At 40.2% G+C, this 18,210-nt stretch overlaps 1 protein-coding gene across 1 annotated transcript in view; it reads right to left on the reverse strand.

Annotated features, from left to right (window-relative positions):
- Window positions 1-5,717, reverse strand: part of TMPRSS7 (transmembrane serine protease 7) — a 49,331-nt gene extending 43,614 nt beyond the window's left edge. The window contains exons 1-2 of the mRNA XM_065876337.1: window positions 5,670-5,717; window positions 3,217-3,430 (exon numbers count right to left, since the gene is read on the reverse strand). Of these exons, the coding sequence (XP_065732409.1) occupies window positions 3,217-3,430; window positions 5,670-5,717 (262 nt within the window). The remainder of the gene's footprint in view (window positions 1-3,216; window positions 3,431-5,669) is intronic.
- Window positions 5,718-18,210: the final 12,493 nt, after the last annotated feature.

The raw sequence follows: 18,210 nt of genomic DNA on the forward strand, positions 1-18,210 counted from the left end.
ATATACCAAATATGGACTCTGAACTAGGCAAATCAAAATGATTGGCCAAAGGAGACATGGAAGAAATGCCCCATAAAATTGATTCAAACTGCCACTTCACGACTCTCTCTCTGAGCCTGCCCATGTGTCTATCCACACATACCGTACTTCTTTTTCCCCTAATAAATACTTTACTTGTTTCATTACTTTCTGTCTTTGTGGGAATTCTTTTTTCTGCAAAGCCATAGGGCCAGGGCCTTGTCACTGACCACTAGTCTAGTGGCTAGGATTTGGTGCTCTCCTGGCTCAATCCCTGGATGGGAACCAAAACTCTACTTCAAGCCACTGCAGGCCGAGGCCACCCAAGATCAATGTAACCTTGGACAAATCACCTTGCCTCACTAGGCCTCTTGTATAAAGCAATAGTTGTTTTTGTCTTTGATTTTACCAAGAAAGTCCTTAGATTTTTTTTTTTTTCTGTTGCAGATTCTTTAAAATTTGAATGAAAGCTATGACTTCTACCTAGAAGCTCACACATTCTTCTTCTATCAGTAAGTAATCAAGGGATAAGCAATGCAAGAGAAATCAATTTAGCCTTCAACCAGATTACATTTGTCTAACTCTTGAGCTCAGCCTAACATACAAGCCCTCCATGTGAAACTGAGGAAGACCTTGTGGGGCCGTCCTGGGCACAAAAGCCTTTCTGTGTCTCCCTTTTTCTTATTTGCAAAAAAAAAAGAAAAAAGTCTTCTGCCTCTCAGACCTTCCTGAATACAAAGAGCAGATTCAGACAGCTGCTAATCAGGGAAGTAAGGGAATGCAGAAACAAAGGAACAATCAAGAAACTATAGTCCAGGATTCTGATTCCTCCTCAAGGAATATACATAACAATATCTTTGAGTTCTTCTGCAAGAACTAAGACCACACACAGGTGGAGGATCATAACTTCAGGATGAGCGCAAGGTTCCTGGAATACCACCCTGTTACCTCACCACCAGCCAATCTGAGGAAAGTCACGCACCCTGCAGTCCTCACCCCAAATTTTGCCTATAAAAACTTCTCCTCCAAAACCATCAGGGAGTTCAGTTTTTCTGAGCACGAGTTACCCATTCTCCTTGCTTGGCCCTGCAATAAACCTTTCTCTGATCCAAGCTCCATTTTGGTTCGTTTAGTCTCACTGTGTGTTGAGCACACAAACTTATGTTCAGTAACACATGGTCTTCCTGATGTGCTGTCCATCTCATTTCTGTTAAAAAAAAAAAAAAAATCACAAGCCCCAAATGGAATCCTTTGCTCCCAAGACCGCAAACCAAGACTTAATTACGGTTTCACATGCTCTTCAGGAATGTGACCTTTAAACAGAAATTTCCTGATCAACACTAGTGTGATAATCTACATGATAAAGACCCCTGCTGTTCCCTTCCCCCAAAATTTGATGGCCTGGCCTGAAACAATCCTTTCTTTTCTTTTGCTAATAGCTTCCTTGCCCCACCCTCCTTCTGCCTATAAAAACCTTCCATTTTGTACACCCCCTCAGAGAGCCCTTTTATTTACTAGAAGGGATGCTGCCAGATTCATGAGCCATTGAATAAAGCCAATTAGATCATCAGAGTTACTTGGTTGAATTTTTTTTTTTTAACATTTCTCAAGGCCACCCTCCATGCCCAAATTTCATGTATCAAAATAACCCCTGTTGTTTGTTGAACAATTCTCACTTATTTATACCAGTTTTCCTTTGCTTGTACTGGTCTGTTTTGCTGAAATGCCCTTAACTGATTTTCACACAACCAACAAATTAACTCTTCACAATGATGTCCCGAAACCTTGTACAAAAATGCAAGGGCAATGCAAATATATCAGTTTAGGGCTGGCAGAGAGCTGAAGGGAAATAAACGGGTTTGCTCTGGATTGGGGTTGTGTGTCTTTTGTGTTTTTCTTAATTGCTCATTGACTTGACCGCCCCCACTAGTCTGTAAAGACAGATTCTTTCCTCTCTACCACTCTGTTCCATGCTTATCACAGAGCTCAGCTCATAGTGGGCACTCCCAAGATGTGTCAAATGAATTTTCAAGAACCAGTTCATGAAGACTTATCTAGACTCTATCCCTGGGCAGGTTGTTGGATGTCTCCCTTCTGTGATTGCAAAGTAATTGCTTGAGAAAAAAAAAAAAAATCAACTCACACTCCCTCTCTAGTACTGAACTATGAGATTTTTTGAAAGTAGAAAAATGCATCCATGAGCTTTTTGAAGGTAGGAGATATATCTTGGTGTGCCTGATATCTTACATTGTGCCACACAAATTATAGGTGGTCAATTTCTATATGTAAATGAACTGAACTGTTCAAGACAATATTCATTCATTCTTTGCCTATAAATCTAGCTTTCCAACCAAATTTTAATATCTTTGAGAGTACACATATCTTGTATCAAGTATATTAATATGCGTAGGGTGGGAAGTCCAACATAAATCAATAAATGCTGTAGTTACTGAGCTGCTTAGGTAAGTACTCTCTAAAGAAGAACTTAGTTATGACTCCTATCCAAAAGGATCAATAAGACTGACAAAAACAATCAATTGGATAAACAAAAACATAAAAACAGAGGAGAAGGGCTTTCCTGGTGGCGCAGTGGTTGAGAGTCCGCCTGCCGATGCAGGGGACACGGGTTCGTGCCCCGGTCCGGGAAGATCCTGCATGTCACAGAGCGGCTGGGCCCGTGAACCATGGCCGCTGAGCCTGTGCGTCCAGAGCCTGTGCTCCGCACCGGGAGAGGCCACAGCAGTGAGAGGCCCGCGTACCGCAAAAAAAAAAACAAAACAGAGGAGAGAAAGACGCGTGAGTAAAATGAAGCTCGGGGAGCTAGAAATATAAGGTTGCCTAGAAACAGGCAGTGGGTGGATGAGGAAATAAAAGAGCTTAGCATTCCATTCATTTTTTAAAGCTAAAAATGCATTACATTTCCGAACCAGTCAGAAGCTCCTGAGCGTTCTCCTCAGCTCTTCTCATCCTATTCCCCCATCTCTGCTCCTCTGGGAAGAAAACAGCGGTGGTAAAAGAAGAAAAGGGAAAGACAATTCTGGCTTCTTCCTTAAAACCTCAACAGTTTTGAAAATGACTGTCAGTCTGAGAAATAAGAAAATTCTATCAGAAACCCCCAAGGTCAGATCGGGCCTGCATTGCTGATGCAGAACTCACAGGGAAAGCCTTAACCCCAAAGGTACACAGATTTCAACTCACTGATATACAGCCACAGCAGTGTCCAGGCTACGACCGCTAAGATGAACAAAAATACTGTGAAGAGAATGATTTTGATTTGGATGTTCCAAAAGGGAGCTTTCTTCTTGAGTTGCTTCTTGGGTTTGGGTTTGGGTTTGTTGATGGGTTTTCTCGGTGGTCGTCTCCCTGGCAGCTTCCCTTGGACACTGACCACCTGAACTGAGATATTTGATATCTTCAAAAGAATGAAAGAGGTGTTAACAGTTAGAAGTAGTCTAGAGCTTAAATGCAACCACCTAGTCAGGAGAATCTTGGTGCTAAAAGGCCTAAATAAGCCAAATTATTTACATAAGCATTGACTTGCATTGAATCACACAGTTAAGACCAATCAGAAGAAAACAGGAGGTATATGAAGGTAGGTATAGTGAAACGGTTCCCAGGTCCTCAACTGGTCCCCTCAACTCTCCAACTCTGCTAAACTGACACTGTAGAGGATAGGCCTGAATTTTATGGAGTGTAGACTAGAGGACCTGAAGGTCAGACAGGACTCTATGGGGGTTGATTCATCTGTCCACCACTCTGGGGATGTGTGTGTTTGTACAATATAGCTTTTCTCCCACAGTGTCTTCTGGGCTGAGGCAGATTGAAAGTAAGAATAGAAGTGAGTTCCTCAGAGAAACTAATTAATTTCTTAATTATGGTTTCGTGACCTGGTGGTAATGATATTGAGCAGGACCCTGTGGGACTCCTGGGCACAAAAGCCTTTCTGTGTCCCCCATTTCTTGATTACAGGAAATAGGTTTCATTCAGCCTCCCTGACCTTCCCTGAGTTCCAACAAGCTGGTTCCAACAGTTGCTAATTAGGGAAGGGAGGGGATGCAGAGACAAGGGAGGAAAAGTCAAAAGAAACAATAGTGCAGCCTTGGGGCAGGGTCCTGGTTCCCCATCAAGGGATATATATAACAGTATCTGTGAGCTGTTTTTCAGATACTGAAACCCCCATCAGGTAGGAGAAATTAACAGCATGCTGCCCACAAACACGTAGACCCCAGATGGGTTGGAACTAGAAGTTACCTCACCACCAACCAGTCAGAAGATTGTCCACGAGCTGATCATGCCCTCTTTGAACCATTACTATAAAACTCCTCACTACCCCCTCCAGGTTGAAACACACAGTTTTGAGGGCATTAACCCACTGTGGCCCCCTTTGCCTGGCAAAGCAATAAAGCTATTCTTTTCTACTTCACCCAAAACTCTGTCTCCAAAAATTAATTCAGTGTTGGGGTACAGAGGCCGGATTCCGCTTCAGTAGGAAGAAAAATGTGAGGATGATGCTCTCGTTTGTGTAGGGATGCAGGACAAGGATCAAACTGATTGTTTTACCATTGCCTCACAAGCATGCACTTCGAAGCCAGCCACTAAACTGGTCAGTGACTCAGGTTTTCAATACAAATGAAACAATGATTAAAAAATAAAGAATGAAATAGGGGACTCATGTTAGATTAGAAAATTACCGGGTTTAGTGCAAGGTGTTATGTGCAACAGGAAAAAATACATTATTTAACTCTTTCCCCTCCTCTTTTTTTCCTCTATCCTCTGTCATTTGATGCTGTCAATTCTTTAATAATGTAAGTGAGAGTTTAACTTCTTTGACGGAGAGATTTATACATATCAGGGTAACTAAACTTCAGTGACAAAATAACTTTTAAATACACATTCTTTTAAAGGTAAGAATATGGAGCACCAGTTCCAAAGAAATAATCTTCCGAGCTCTCCTCTAAGAATGCTCTCATTCTCTCTTACTCTCTCTCTCACTGTTCCCTACAAAGTACATGTCTTCCAGTCTTTAATCCTACCAATTAATGGGATAATATGTGGCCAAGAACATTCTAAATAATTCATGGCTCCCTCATTCTTTTTGCCAAACACTCCTGTCAACCCCTGGAGTGAAATGTAGCTTATATGCCTCCTGCTGAAACTGAACTAGACCAGATCTCATCTAATGTGATGTCCTGCAGGACTGAGGATGGTGTTTCTAAAGAGAAAAATATTCTATTGTTGGATGACTTGACTATAGTGTCAAGCTACTTTCAAATATTCCCCCCAAGAAGTAAAAAAAGAAAACACACAGAAATGCTAGCCCATGTAGAACCGACAAGGTCAAGGTTTGGTCTTTAAGTGTGGGAACACATTATAGGCAGTCTCAGTTAGCCCTGATTAAATTTTAAAGTGGAATTTGTGTAGAGATCAGTACCATTTCCCTGGAGTTTTAGAAAAACAGCTGCAAATCAACTGCCAAGTACAGCACTTTAAAACAAGCTCAAATTTGTAAAATCCATTCAGTTCCAAAGGAAAGCTAAGTATTTTATTATTGTTTCCTTTATTTTTGTAAAGTAACTCAGTCTCATTTTACTAAAAGGGTCAGCAATAAATGGCATTCAAGTAACAGAGAAGGCTTCTCTCGATGTACTTACATTCACATCAGCAGATTTGGATGCAACATCACTGTTTTCTTTGTCCATTTTTAGTTGTTCTGCAGGTGAACATCCAGAGGTACCTCCAAGCCAGTTTTCAGCCCCTTACATTCCCGCTTGAGAAGAATTGGTTGCCACATTCAAGCTAGCTTTCAGAGGAAAGGAATCAATTTACCTCCACCGGCTCCAGTTCAGAAACTGAAGCTGCCTCATTACTATATAGTGAATGTTAAAGGGACCTAGCAGAGAGCCTTGCAAACCCAAACTAAAGGTGTTTTAATGTTACCCTAATATGAGTCAGGCCTCTCAGAGCCCAGCCTCAAGGCAAGGTTGCCTCACAAGGATACAGTCCAACAACCCCCAAATATTTACAAGTCATTTATATTTTTGTCTGCACCTACTAAAGTATATTATGAGATCTAATGTATAACCCTCAGCGCTGCTTCTTAGAAATCCCCATACTGCCCAGGGGAGGGTAAAATGGGTGAAGGGGGTGAATTGTATGGTGATGGATGGTGATTAGACTTAAGGTGATGATCACATTGTAGTGTATATAAATATCAGTTTATAATGTTGTACACCTGAAATTATATAACGTTTCATTCCAATTTTACCTCAATAAGAAAAAAAGAAAAGAAATCCCCCCCCCCACACACACCCATTTCTCTTGCTGGCATCTCAAGCCAACTCCAGAAGCCTCACTGTCCAATTCTGCTCTTAGCTTTGCAGCTATACTCTCTGAAAATCCCTATCCAAGAGGTTGGATCTCCCCTTTTTTACTCCCCCTTCTCTTGCAGTCCTCAGTAAACCCAGGACTTTCCTGATGAAAATCTTCTTTTCCCATCTCTCCCATTCGTCCCCATGTCGATCTGAATTAGGTTCAAGGGTAGGAAGCGGAGAGTAATCGTGAGATGCACCGTCAGGGTTTTCCTCAGCACACAGGTGGAACAAGGCTGACACATTGCACCCCTTGTCCCTGTGACACAGGCATGCTTCCCTCTAGGCACTGAGAATCAATGGAAAGCTGATCAATTGCCCTTTAAAGGGGAAGCACTGCTCTGCTGATTTGGACACAAACTCTGCTTCATTCAGGGGATGGTCATAAAGAAGCAAGTGAGAAAGTGCCTACTGAAAGTGGTGGGAAATTACTAGTTAAAGCCTCACAAACAAACTATGTCATGCTGTACAAATCCGCCTCCTGGCTTTGTTATTTATTAATAACAGTGATGAAATGACTAACAATGCTTTAGCCTTTATAATGATAAGATTGGGAAATTTAAAAATGTCTTTAATTGCCCATCCTTTTTGTATTATTTCCCTTATTTCTAGAATTACTCATTTCACCAATATAAGTAAAATATATGTCCTGGGAAGTGGCACTGAGAAGACTTTCTTCTTGAGAGTCAAACTTTAGACAGGCTCCTCTGAGCCCTCTTTGTGATCAGGCCTCATTCTTGGGTCCTGACAACAACTGCCTACCCAGTTGTAATCAGAATCTTGCTATCAGCTTAGTGAGAATCCCCCCTACTTTGATATCTGATCAAGTTCTTCATCCTCCATTCTTGATGTATAAATCCTTGCCCTGCCTTTAGCAAGAATCTATCTACCCTTGGTGTTTCCTCTTAGTCATCTCCCATCCACTGACCCCCTCAGTCTGCTCATTTGCCATAAATGACCAGCTATCTTTACTGTATTTGGAATTGAGCTAAGTTCTATTCTGAAGACTCTTTCCCCTATTACACTAGTACTGAACAAGATCTGTCCTTACAGCTTTTCACTAGTGTGCCTCTGTTTCTCTTTGACACCAAGAATGGGAAAGGGGCAGCAAATCATAGGAGGCTGAGCTACATATACAGAATTTTAAGACAATCATAAAACCAACTACAGGCTAATTTTTTTTTAATCTCCATTTGCCAGCAATTCTAAATAATTTCAGTGATAAAATACTTTTCTCTGAAAAAAATCTTTGGTATAAGTTCTAAACAATTGCTTCCATTACAACTGAGTTGTAATAACATATACCTAAGCTTCAAAATGAGCACAGTTTTATAACTCATTGTTTAATAAAGGAGAAATATTATATAGACGTTAATTTGAAAAACTCCCATTTGTACAGTTGGTCTCAAGCACAAGAGGACTCTATGACACATGTTCATTTTGAGAGTAAGTTTCTAACAGTTTGGAATCATTTAAGTTTACTTGGAGTAGAATCCTTGTCTCCTGTGGTACTGCATATTCCTGCACTTAAACAGAATATTCAACATAAGCAATAATAGTACAATGATTGTAAAGATGAAGAAACAGAATTGCAATTATTTCATATCTGTTACTCCATGTGACCATTCAAAATTAATTAATATGTAAAATGTAAAACAAGTATACAGACTGTGAACTGCAAGGTATAATATTTTATGTGTAATATTTTTTCTGTAATACTTATTTTGTTAACTACTTTTTCTAGCAAAATTATGCTTACAAAGTCGAATAAAACTTTTTACTGTGTTTTGTTATTGTTTTTTCACTTTATTCCATGATTATTACTGAAAATGTGTTCATTGTATCAACTCAAGGATTGTTTAAAAATGATCCCCTCCAGATGGATAGATATATGATAAAGTAAGTGTAGCAAATGTTAATGTAGAATCTAGGTGTGGATATATGCATTTACACTACAGAATTTTTTCAGGTATATGTTTCAAATTTTTCTTGATAAAATGTTAGAGAGAAAATTATCATCTCCAGGAGTCAACTCTAGATAAGCCACTGGTTTTGAGAGGCAATAGCAAAGGCAGCTGGGGTACAGGAAAGTCTTGGTGAATGAGCTTGTATTCATCTCCTTTTGCTGGCATGGATGTTCTGGTGTAAAAATCCCTTCAATTCCCAGAACATATGGCCAAAGACAATCACAATGGCCAGATGTAAGCTAGTGCTTCCCATCATAAAGATCTTGAAAGACAGTGAAGAAGTTTCTGTTCCTTTCCCAGGAACAAAGGTCCCTGTGCTGAGGGAAGGGAGGCAGGTGTCTGCCCACTGGCTGGTGAGCAAATAGTGTGCAGTCAGAGGAGAAATATCTCGCCATTGGATTCGTCAGTGATCGCTGAGAGCACATAACCTAGCCAATACATCAATTCATTGCATGAAAGTATTCAAAATGCTTCAACCTTCTGCCCAAAGATGAGCCCAGCACATCTGAAGGCCTGGGGGTAGGGCCAAGTCATCCATCTAACATGAGCAAGGTTCTGAGCCTCTGGCACAGAAGGTACTTAGCAAGGGGTAGTGGCGGGGGGGAGTGACACTTCCATCCTTGCCTAACCAGAGGAGACACCGGCTCTCCCGCAACAGATAAAGTTCCTTTCTGCTATTTAGGATCCACTTCTCTCTGTTATGACAGATAGCCATGTGCAAAGTTGCCACCTGATCACCACTCACCACCAAGCTCTCTGCAGAGGGGAGTGAATCCTGAGGAAACACAAGGTTGCACAGGAGCCTGGGAAGCCAGCCTGCCACTTAACACTATCACCCTTGGGGTCCTGTAATAAAGGGACACAACAGTGATCCTAGTGTCTCTTTTCCTGCTGACTCACAGGGAGCTTGATCCTAATATTTACATCATATCACATGGATTATTTTTAAAATTGAAATGACGTGGAGTGTCTTAGAGAGCCCCTAGATCTGGACTGTTGTAATATCCCCTTAACAGTTTTTCCTCGTCTAGGCTCATCCTTCCCATGTACACATCACTACTAAATACATCTTCCTAAAATAACTCTCCAGTGTCACCTCCGTCCTTGACAATGGCAGCCCAGTCTCCTTTTGTTTAGCTCCCTAGCCTGACATTCAAGGTCTTCCTCAGTGTGGTACCAAGCTACCTTTCTGTGTCCTCCCATCACATCTGTTAAACCTTCTCTGTCAAATCATGTAGTTTCAATCTATATTCATCCATTTGTTCACCTACCCTTCTGTTTACTCAATACGTACTGCATGCCTACTATGAGACAGAGGCCAAATATTTTTTAACTGAATAAACTATATCTCTGCCCTTAAAAAGCTCTCAATAGAGGAGGCAGACAGGCAAACCAATGATTACAGCATTACGTAATAAGTGCTATCAAAGAGGTGTCAACAAAATGCCACAGAATCATAGAGGAGGCTGATATTAGCAGCCCTCTCCTTTGACTCTTGTGCCCCCAGTCCACATTACCTTATTCAAATCCTAACCACTTTCAACAGCCTACTTTCCTGCCAGCTTTTCAACCCCAGACCACAGCACTCTCTTCTTCCCTCAACTCAAAGTCTTAATTGTACATATCAGTACTTGAGACTTAAATAAAGTTATAATAATCCATCAAACATTACTTTGCAGCATCTCTCATGTTGTCTTGTCAGTTACTTAGCTTGTCATCTGAATATTCTATCTCCAAGCTCCTTGACCTCATATTAACCAATTATATCTGCAATGACTCTATTTCCAAATAAGGTCACATTCTAAGACAGTGGGAGTTTAAACTTCAGCTTGTCTTTGGAACAAATGACACAAGCCCATAACACCCTCAATTTCTGTAGGAGTGGGAGGGACTCTTGGAGGGTAGTCACTCCCAACAGAGTAAACTTGCTTTTAATAGACAGTATTGCAAAAATTCTAAAGCGTGGTCATAGTCTGGGGCAGCTGCAGGTGGCATTCTAACCATATTATCTGGATGTTATCCTGAAACCCCACCATGCTCTTCTGACTCCTTTTCCCTCCCTGGTGAGGAGAGGGAAGGATGGTGTAGTATGACTGAGTCATGGTCCAGGAGGAGCTGTTAGTACATCATCCATGATCAGCCATATCAATACCAAGGGATGAATGTTCAGACGAGATTGTCTTACATTAGACCAGTAACGGGACAATAAGGTGGTGGATGGCTACCGCATCTTCTCTTTCCGGTTCAATGGACACATTAAAAAGATCTCTTGGACTTCCCTGGTGGTGCAGTGGTTAAGAATCTGCCTGCCAATGCAGGGGACACCGGTTGGAGCCCTTGTCTGGGGAGACCCCACATGCTGCGGAGCAACTAAACCTGTGTGCCATAACTACTGAGCCTGAGCTCTAGAGCCCGTGCTCTGCAACAAGAGAAGCCACCACAATGAGAAACCCACACACCACAACGAAGAGTAGTCTCCACTGGCCACAACTAGAGAAAACCCACATGCAGCAACAAAGACACAATGTGACCAAAAATAAATAAATAAATAAAATTATATTAAATAAATAAATAAATAAATAAACAAATAAATTGTGACCTTTCTCTCAGGTCACACAGATTGTAACTTAAAAAAAAAAATAGACCTCTTTCCCCTTTTTAAGTGTGTAATATAAAGAGTACTTAATTTAGTAAAAGCATGTGGTCGGGCTAAGGAGTACTTGAGTAAACTAATCCAGAAGTCATTCTACAACACATCCCTTACCAGACAAACCTTAGAGAGTCAGATTGGCCCAAGTTGGTAACCAGCACTGTCACAGAGAGATCTGAATATATAGAGCTGGAAAAGTTCTGGCTCACTGTAGGTGCTGAATTAACTCAATGTTCGATAAAGGAATGAATCTGCTTCACTAAAAGGTATTGATTTTGGAAATTATGGAAAGGTCACTAGAATACAAAGGAATACTTTTTTAAAGTCAACTTTAGAAACCAGATGAGATCTAGGGTTCAAGACGGCAGAGTAGAAGGACATGTGCTCACTTCCTCTTGCGACAGCACTGGAATCACAACTTACTGCTGAACAATCATTGACAGGAAGACACTAGAACTCACCAAAAAAGATACCCTACATCCAAAGACAAAAGAGAAGCCACAATGAGATGGTAGGAGGGGCACAATCACAGCAAAATCAAATCCCATACTGCTGGGTGGGTGACTCACAAACTGGAGAACACTTATACCACAGAAGTCCACCCACTGGACTTCCCAACATGGGGGTCCGGCAATGGGAGGAGGAATTCCTAGAAAATCAGACTTTGAAGGCTAGTGGGATTTGATTGCAGGGCTTTGACAGGACTGGGAGAAATAGAGACTCCACTCTTGGAGGACACAAACAGAGTAGTGTGCCCACTGGGACCCAGGGGAAGGAGCAGTGACCCCATAGGAGACTGAGTCAGACCTATTTGCTAGTGTTGGAGGGTCTCCTGCAGAGGTGGGACAGAGGTGACTGTGGCTCACCATGGGAACAAAGACACAGGCAGCAGAAGTTCTGGGAAGTACTCCTTGGGGTGAGCCCCCCCAGAGTCCGCCATTAGCCCCACCAAAGAGCCAGGTAGGCTCCAGTGCTGGGGTGCCTCAGGCCAAAAAACCACAGGGAAGGAACCCAGCCCCACCCATCAGCAGACAAGTGGATTAAAATTTTACTGAGCTCTGCCCATCAGAGAAACACCCAACTCTACCCACCACCAGTCCCTCTGATCAGGAAGCTTGCACAAGCCTCTTAGATGGCCTTATCCACCAGAGGGCAGAAAGCAGAAGCAAAAAGAACTACAATTCTGCAGGCTGTGGAAGGAAATTCACAGAAAGATAGAAAGACAGACAGAAAGATAGACAAAATGAAAAGACATAAGACTTTGTACCAGATGAAGGAACAAGATAAAACCCCAGAAAAACAACTAAATGGAGATAGGCAACCTTCCAGAAAAAGAATTCAGAAAAATGATAGTGAAGATGATCCAGGACCTCGGAAAAAGAATGGAGGCAAAGATTTAGAAGATGCAAGAAATGTTTAACAAAGACCTAGAAGAATTAAAGAAAAAACAAACAGAGATCAACAAAACAATAGCTGAAGTGAAAAATACACTAGAAGGAATCAATAGCAGAATAACGGAGGCAGAAGAATGGGTAAGTGACATGGAAGAGAGAATGGTGGAATTCATTGTCATGGAACAGAATAAAGAAAATGAAAAGAAATGAAGACAGCCTAAGAGACTTCTGGGACAACATTAAACGCAACAACATTCACATTATAGGGATCCCAGGAAGAGAAGAGAGAGAAAAAGAACCTGAGAAAATATTTGAAGAGACTACAGTTGAAAACGTCCCTAACATGGGAAAGGAAATAGCCACCCAACGCCAGGGGTGCAGAGAGTCCCAGGCAGGAAAACCCAAGGAGAAACATGCCGAGGCACATAGTAATCAAACTGACAAAAATGAAAGACAAAGAAACAGCATTGAAAACAACAAGGGAAAAACAACAAATAATATACAAGGGAACTACCATAAGGTTAACAGCTGATTTCTCAGTAGAAATTCTACAAACCAGAAGGGAGTGGCACGGTATGTTTAAAGTAATGAAAGGGAAGAACCTACAACCAAGATTACTATACCCGGCAAGGATCTCATTCAGATTCGATGGAGAAGTCAAAAGCTTTACAGACAAGCAAAACCTAAGGGAATTCAGCACCATCAAACCAACTCTACAAAAATATGCTAAAGCAACTTCTCTAAATGGGAAACATAAGAGAAGAAAATGACCTACAAAACCAAATCCATAACAGTTAAGAAAAAGGTAATAGGGACATACATATCAATAATTACCTTAAATATGAATGGATTAAGTGCTCCAACCAAAAGACACAGGCTTGCGGAATGGATACAAAAACAAGACCCATATATATGCTGTCTACAAGAGACCCACTTCAGACCTAGGGACACATACAGACTGAAAGTGAGGGGATGGAAAAAGATATTCCATGCAAATGGAAATCAAAAGAAACCTGGAGTAGCAATACTCATATAAGATAAAAGAGACTTTAAAATAAAGAATGTTACAAGAGACAAGGAAGGACACTATATAATGATCAAGGGATCAATCCAAGAAGAAGATATAACAATTATAAACATATATGCATCCAACATAGGAGCACATCAACACATAAGGCAACTGTTAACAGCTATAAAAGAGGAAATCGACAGTAACACAATAATATTGGGGAAGCTTAACACCTCATTTACACCAATGGACAGTTCATCCAAACAGAAAATTAATAAGGAAACACAAGCTTTAAATAACACAATAGACCAGACAGATTTAATTGATATTTATAGCACATTCCTTCAAAAAACAGCAGATTACACTTTCTTCACAAGTGCACATGGAACATGCTCCAGGATAGATCACATCTTGGGTCACAAGTCAAGCCTTGGTAAATTTAAGAAAATTGAAATCATATCAAACATCTTTTCCAACCACAATGCTATGAGATTAGAAATCCATTACAGGGAAAAGAGCATAAAAGACACAAACATATGGAGGCTAAACAATACGTTACTAAAGGACCAAGAGATCACTGAAGACATCAAAGAGGAATTCAAAAAATACCTAGAGACAAATTACAATGAAGACACGATGATCCAAAATCTATGGACTGCAGCAAAAGCAGTTCTAAGAGGGAAGTTTATAGCTATACAAGCCTACCTCAAGAAACAAGAAAAGTCTCAAATAAACAATCTCACCTTACACCTAAAGGAACTAGAGAAAGAAGAACAAACAAAACCCAAAGTTAGTAGAAGGAAAGAAATCATAAAGATCCGAGCAGAAATAAATGGAATAGAAACAAAGAAAACAATAGCAAAGATCAATAAAACTAAAACAGGTTCTTTGAGAAGTAAACTAAATTGATAAACCTGTAGCCAGACTCATCAAGAAAAAGAAGGAAAAGACTCATATCCATAAAATTAGAAATGAAAAAGGAGAAGTTACAATGGACAATGCAGAAATACAAAGCAACAAGGATGTCCACTCTCGCCACTATTATTCAACATAGTTTTGGAAGAACTAGCCTTGGCAATCAGAGAAGAAAAAGAAATAAAAGGAATACAAATTGGAAAAGAAGAAGTAAAACTGTCACTTTTGCAGATGACATGATACTATACATACAGAATCCTAAAGATGCCACCAGAAAACTACTAGAGCTAATCAGTGAATTTGGTAAAGTTGCAGGATACAAAATTAATGCACAGAAATCTCTTGCATTCCAATACACTAACAATGAAAGATCAGAAAGAGAAATTAAGGAAACAATCCCATTTACCATTGCAATAAAAAGAATAAAATACCTAGGAATAAACCTACCTAAGGAGGTAAAAGACCTGTACTCAAAAAACTATAAGACACTGGGGCTTCCCTGGTGGCAGAGCAGTTAAGAATCCGCCAGCCAGTGCAAGGGACATGGGTTAGAGCCCTGGCCCGGGAAAATCCCACATGCTGTGGAGCATGTAAGCCTGTGCACCACAACTACTGATCCTGTGCTCTAGAGCCCACGAGCCACAACTACTGAACCCACACACTTACAGCCCGTGCTCTGCAGCAAGAGAAGCCACCAACAATGAGAAACCCGCGCACTGCAACAAAGAGTAGCCCCCACTCACCGCAACTAGAGAAAAGCCTGCGCACAGCAACGAAGACACAACACAGAGAAAAATAAAATAAATAAAATTTAAAAAACAATTTGCAAGTATTATATAAAAATATATTTATAAAAACCAAAGCTATAAGACACTGATGAAAGAAATAAAAGATGACACAAACAGATGGAAAGATATACCATGTTCTTGGATTGGAAGAATCAATATTGTGAAAATGGCTATACTACACAAAGCAATCTACAGATTCAGTGCAATCCCTTTCAAATTACCAGTGACATTTTTTACAGAACTAGAGCAAAAAATCTGAAAATTTGTATGGAGACACAAAAGACCCCAAATAGCCAAAGCAGTCTTGAGGGGAAAAAACAGAGCTGGAGGAATCAGACTCCCTGACTTCAGACTATACCACAAAGCTACAGTAAACAAGACAATATGGTACTGGCACAAAAACAGAAATATAGATCAATGGAACAGGATAGCAAGCCCAGAGATAAACCCACACACATATGGTCACCTTATCTTTGATAAAGGAGGCAGGAATGTAGAGTGGAGAAAGGACAGCCTCTTCAATAAGTGGTGCTGGGAAAATTGGACAGGTACATGTAAAAGTATGAGATTAGAACACTCCATAACACCATACACAAAAATAAGCTCAAAATGGATTAAAGACCTAAATGTAAGGCCAGAAACTATCAAACTCTTAGAGGAAAACATAGGAAGAACACTCTATGACATAAATCACAGCAAGATCCTTTCTGACCCACCTCCTAGAGAAATGGAAATAAAAACAAAAATAAACAAATGGGACCTAATGAAACTTCAAAGCTTTTGCATAGCAAAGGAAACTATAATCAAGACCAAAAGACAACCCTCAGAATGGGAGAAAATATTTGCAAATGAAGCAACTGACAAAGGATTAATCTCCAAAATTTACAAGCAGCTCATGCAGCTCAATAACAAAAAAACAAACAACCCAATCCAAAAATGCACAGAAGACCTAAATAGACATTTCTCCAAAGAAGATATACAGACTGCCAACACACACATGAAAGAATGCTCAACATCATTAATCATTAGAGAAATGCAAATCAAAACTATAATGAGGTATCATTTCACACGGGTCAGAATGGCCATCATCAAAAAATCTAGAAACAATAAATGCTGGAGAGGATGTGGAGAAAAGGGAACACTCTTGCACTGCTGGTGGGAATGTGAATTGGTACAGCCACTATGGAGAACAGTATGGAGGTTCCTTAAAAAACTTTAAATAGAACTACCATATGACCCAGCAATCCCACTACTGGGCATATACCCTGAGAAAACCATAATTCAAAAAGAGTCATGTACCAAAATGTTCATTGCAGCTCTATTTACAATAGCCTGGAGATGGAAACAACCTAAATGCCCATGGTCAGATGAACTGATAAAGAAGATGTGGCACATATATACAATGGAATATTATTCAGCCATAAAAAGAAACGAAATTGAGCTATTTGTAATGAGGTGGATAGACCTAGAGTCTGTCATACAGAGTGAAGTAAGTCAGGAACAGAAAGATAAATACCATACACTAACACATACATATGGAATTTAAGGAAAAAAAGTGTCATGAAGATCCTAGGGGTAAGACAGGGATAAAGACACAGACCTACTAGAGAACGGACTTGAGGATATGGGGAGGCGGAAGGGTGAGCTGTGACAAAGCGAGAAAGAGGCATGGACATATATACACTACCAAACATAAGGTAGATAGCTAGTGCGAAGCAGCCGCATAGCACAGGGAGATCAGCTCGGTGCTTTGTGACCGCCTGGAGGGGTGGGATAGGGAGGGTGGGAGGGAGGGAGACGCAAGAGAGAAGAGATATGGGAACATATGTATATGTATAACTGATTCACTTTGTTATAAAGCAGAAACTAACACACCATTGTAAAGTAATTATGCTCCAATGAAGATGTAAAAAAAAACCAAAAAAAAACAAAAGAAAACAGAAATATCTATCAATGGAACAGGATAGAAAGCCCAGAGATAAACCCACACACCTATGGTCAACTAATCTATGAGAAAGGAGGAAGGATATACAATAGAAAAAAGACAGTCTCTTCAATAAATGGTGCTGGGAAAACTAGACAGCTACAAGTAAAAGAATGAAATGAGAACACTCCCTAACACCATACACAAAAATAAACTCAGAATGGATTAGAGACCTAAATGTAAGACCGGACACTATAAAACTCTTAGAGGAAAACATAGGAAGAACACTCTTCGACATAAATCACAGCAAGATCTTTTATGAGCCACCTCCTAGAGAAATGGAAATAAAAACAAAAATAAACAAATGGGACCTAATGAATCTTAAAAGCTTTTGCACAGCAAAGGCAACACAAACAAGACAAAAAGACAACTCTCAGAATGGGAGAAAATATTTGCAAATGAATCAATGGACAAAGGATTAATCTCCAAAATATATAAAAAGCTCAGGCAGCTCAATATTAAAAAAACAAACAACCCAATCCAAAAATGGGCAGAAAACCTAAACAAACATTTCTCCAAAGAAGACACACAGATGGCCAAGAAGCACATGAAAAGCTGCTCAACATCACTAATTATTAGAGAAATGCAAATCAAAACTACAATGAGGTATTACCTCACACTGGTTAGAATGGGCATCATCAGAAAATCTACAAACAACAAATGCTGGGGAGGGTGTGGAGAAAAGGGAACCCTCTTGCCCTGTTGGTGGGAATGAAAATTGATGCAGCCACTATGGAGAACAGTATGGAGGTTCCTTAAAAAACTAAAAATAAAATTAGCATATGATCCATCAATCCCACTACTGGGCATATACCCAGAGAAAACCATAATTTAAAAAGACATCTGCACCCCAATTTTCATTGCAGCACTATTTACAATAGCCAGGTCATGGAAGAAACCTAAATGCCCATCGACAGCTGAATGGATAAAGAATATGTGGTATATATATACAATGGAATATTACTCAGCCATAAAGAAGAACAAAATTGGGTCATTTGTAGAGACGTAGATGGATCTAGAGACTGTCATACAGAGTGAAGTAAGTCAAAAAGAAAAACAAATATCGTATATTAACACATACATGTGGAACCTAAAACTTGGTGCAGATGAACCGGTT

Source organism: Phocoena phocoena, chromosome 4 (genome assembly GCF_963924675.1).
Source record: "Phocoena phocoena chromosome 4, mPhoPho1.1, whole genome shotgun sequence".
NCBI lineage: Eukaryota > Metazoa > Chordata > Mammalia > Artiodactyla > Phocoenidae > Phocoena > Phocoena phocoena.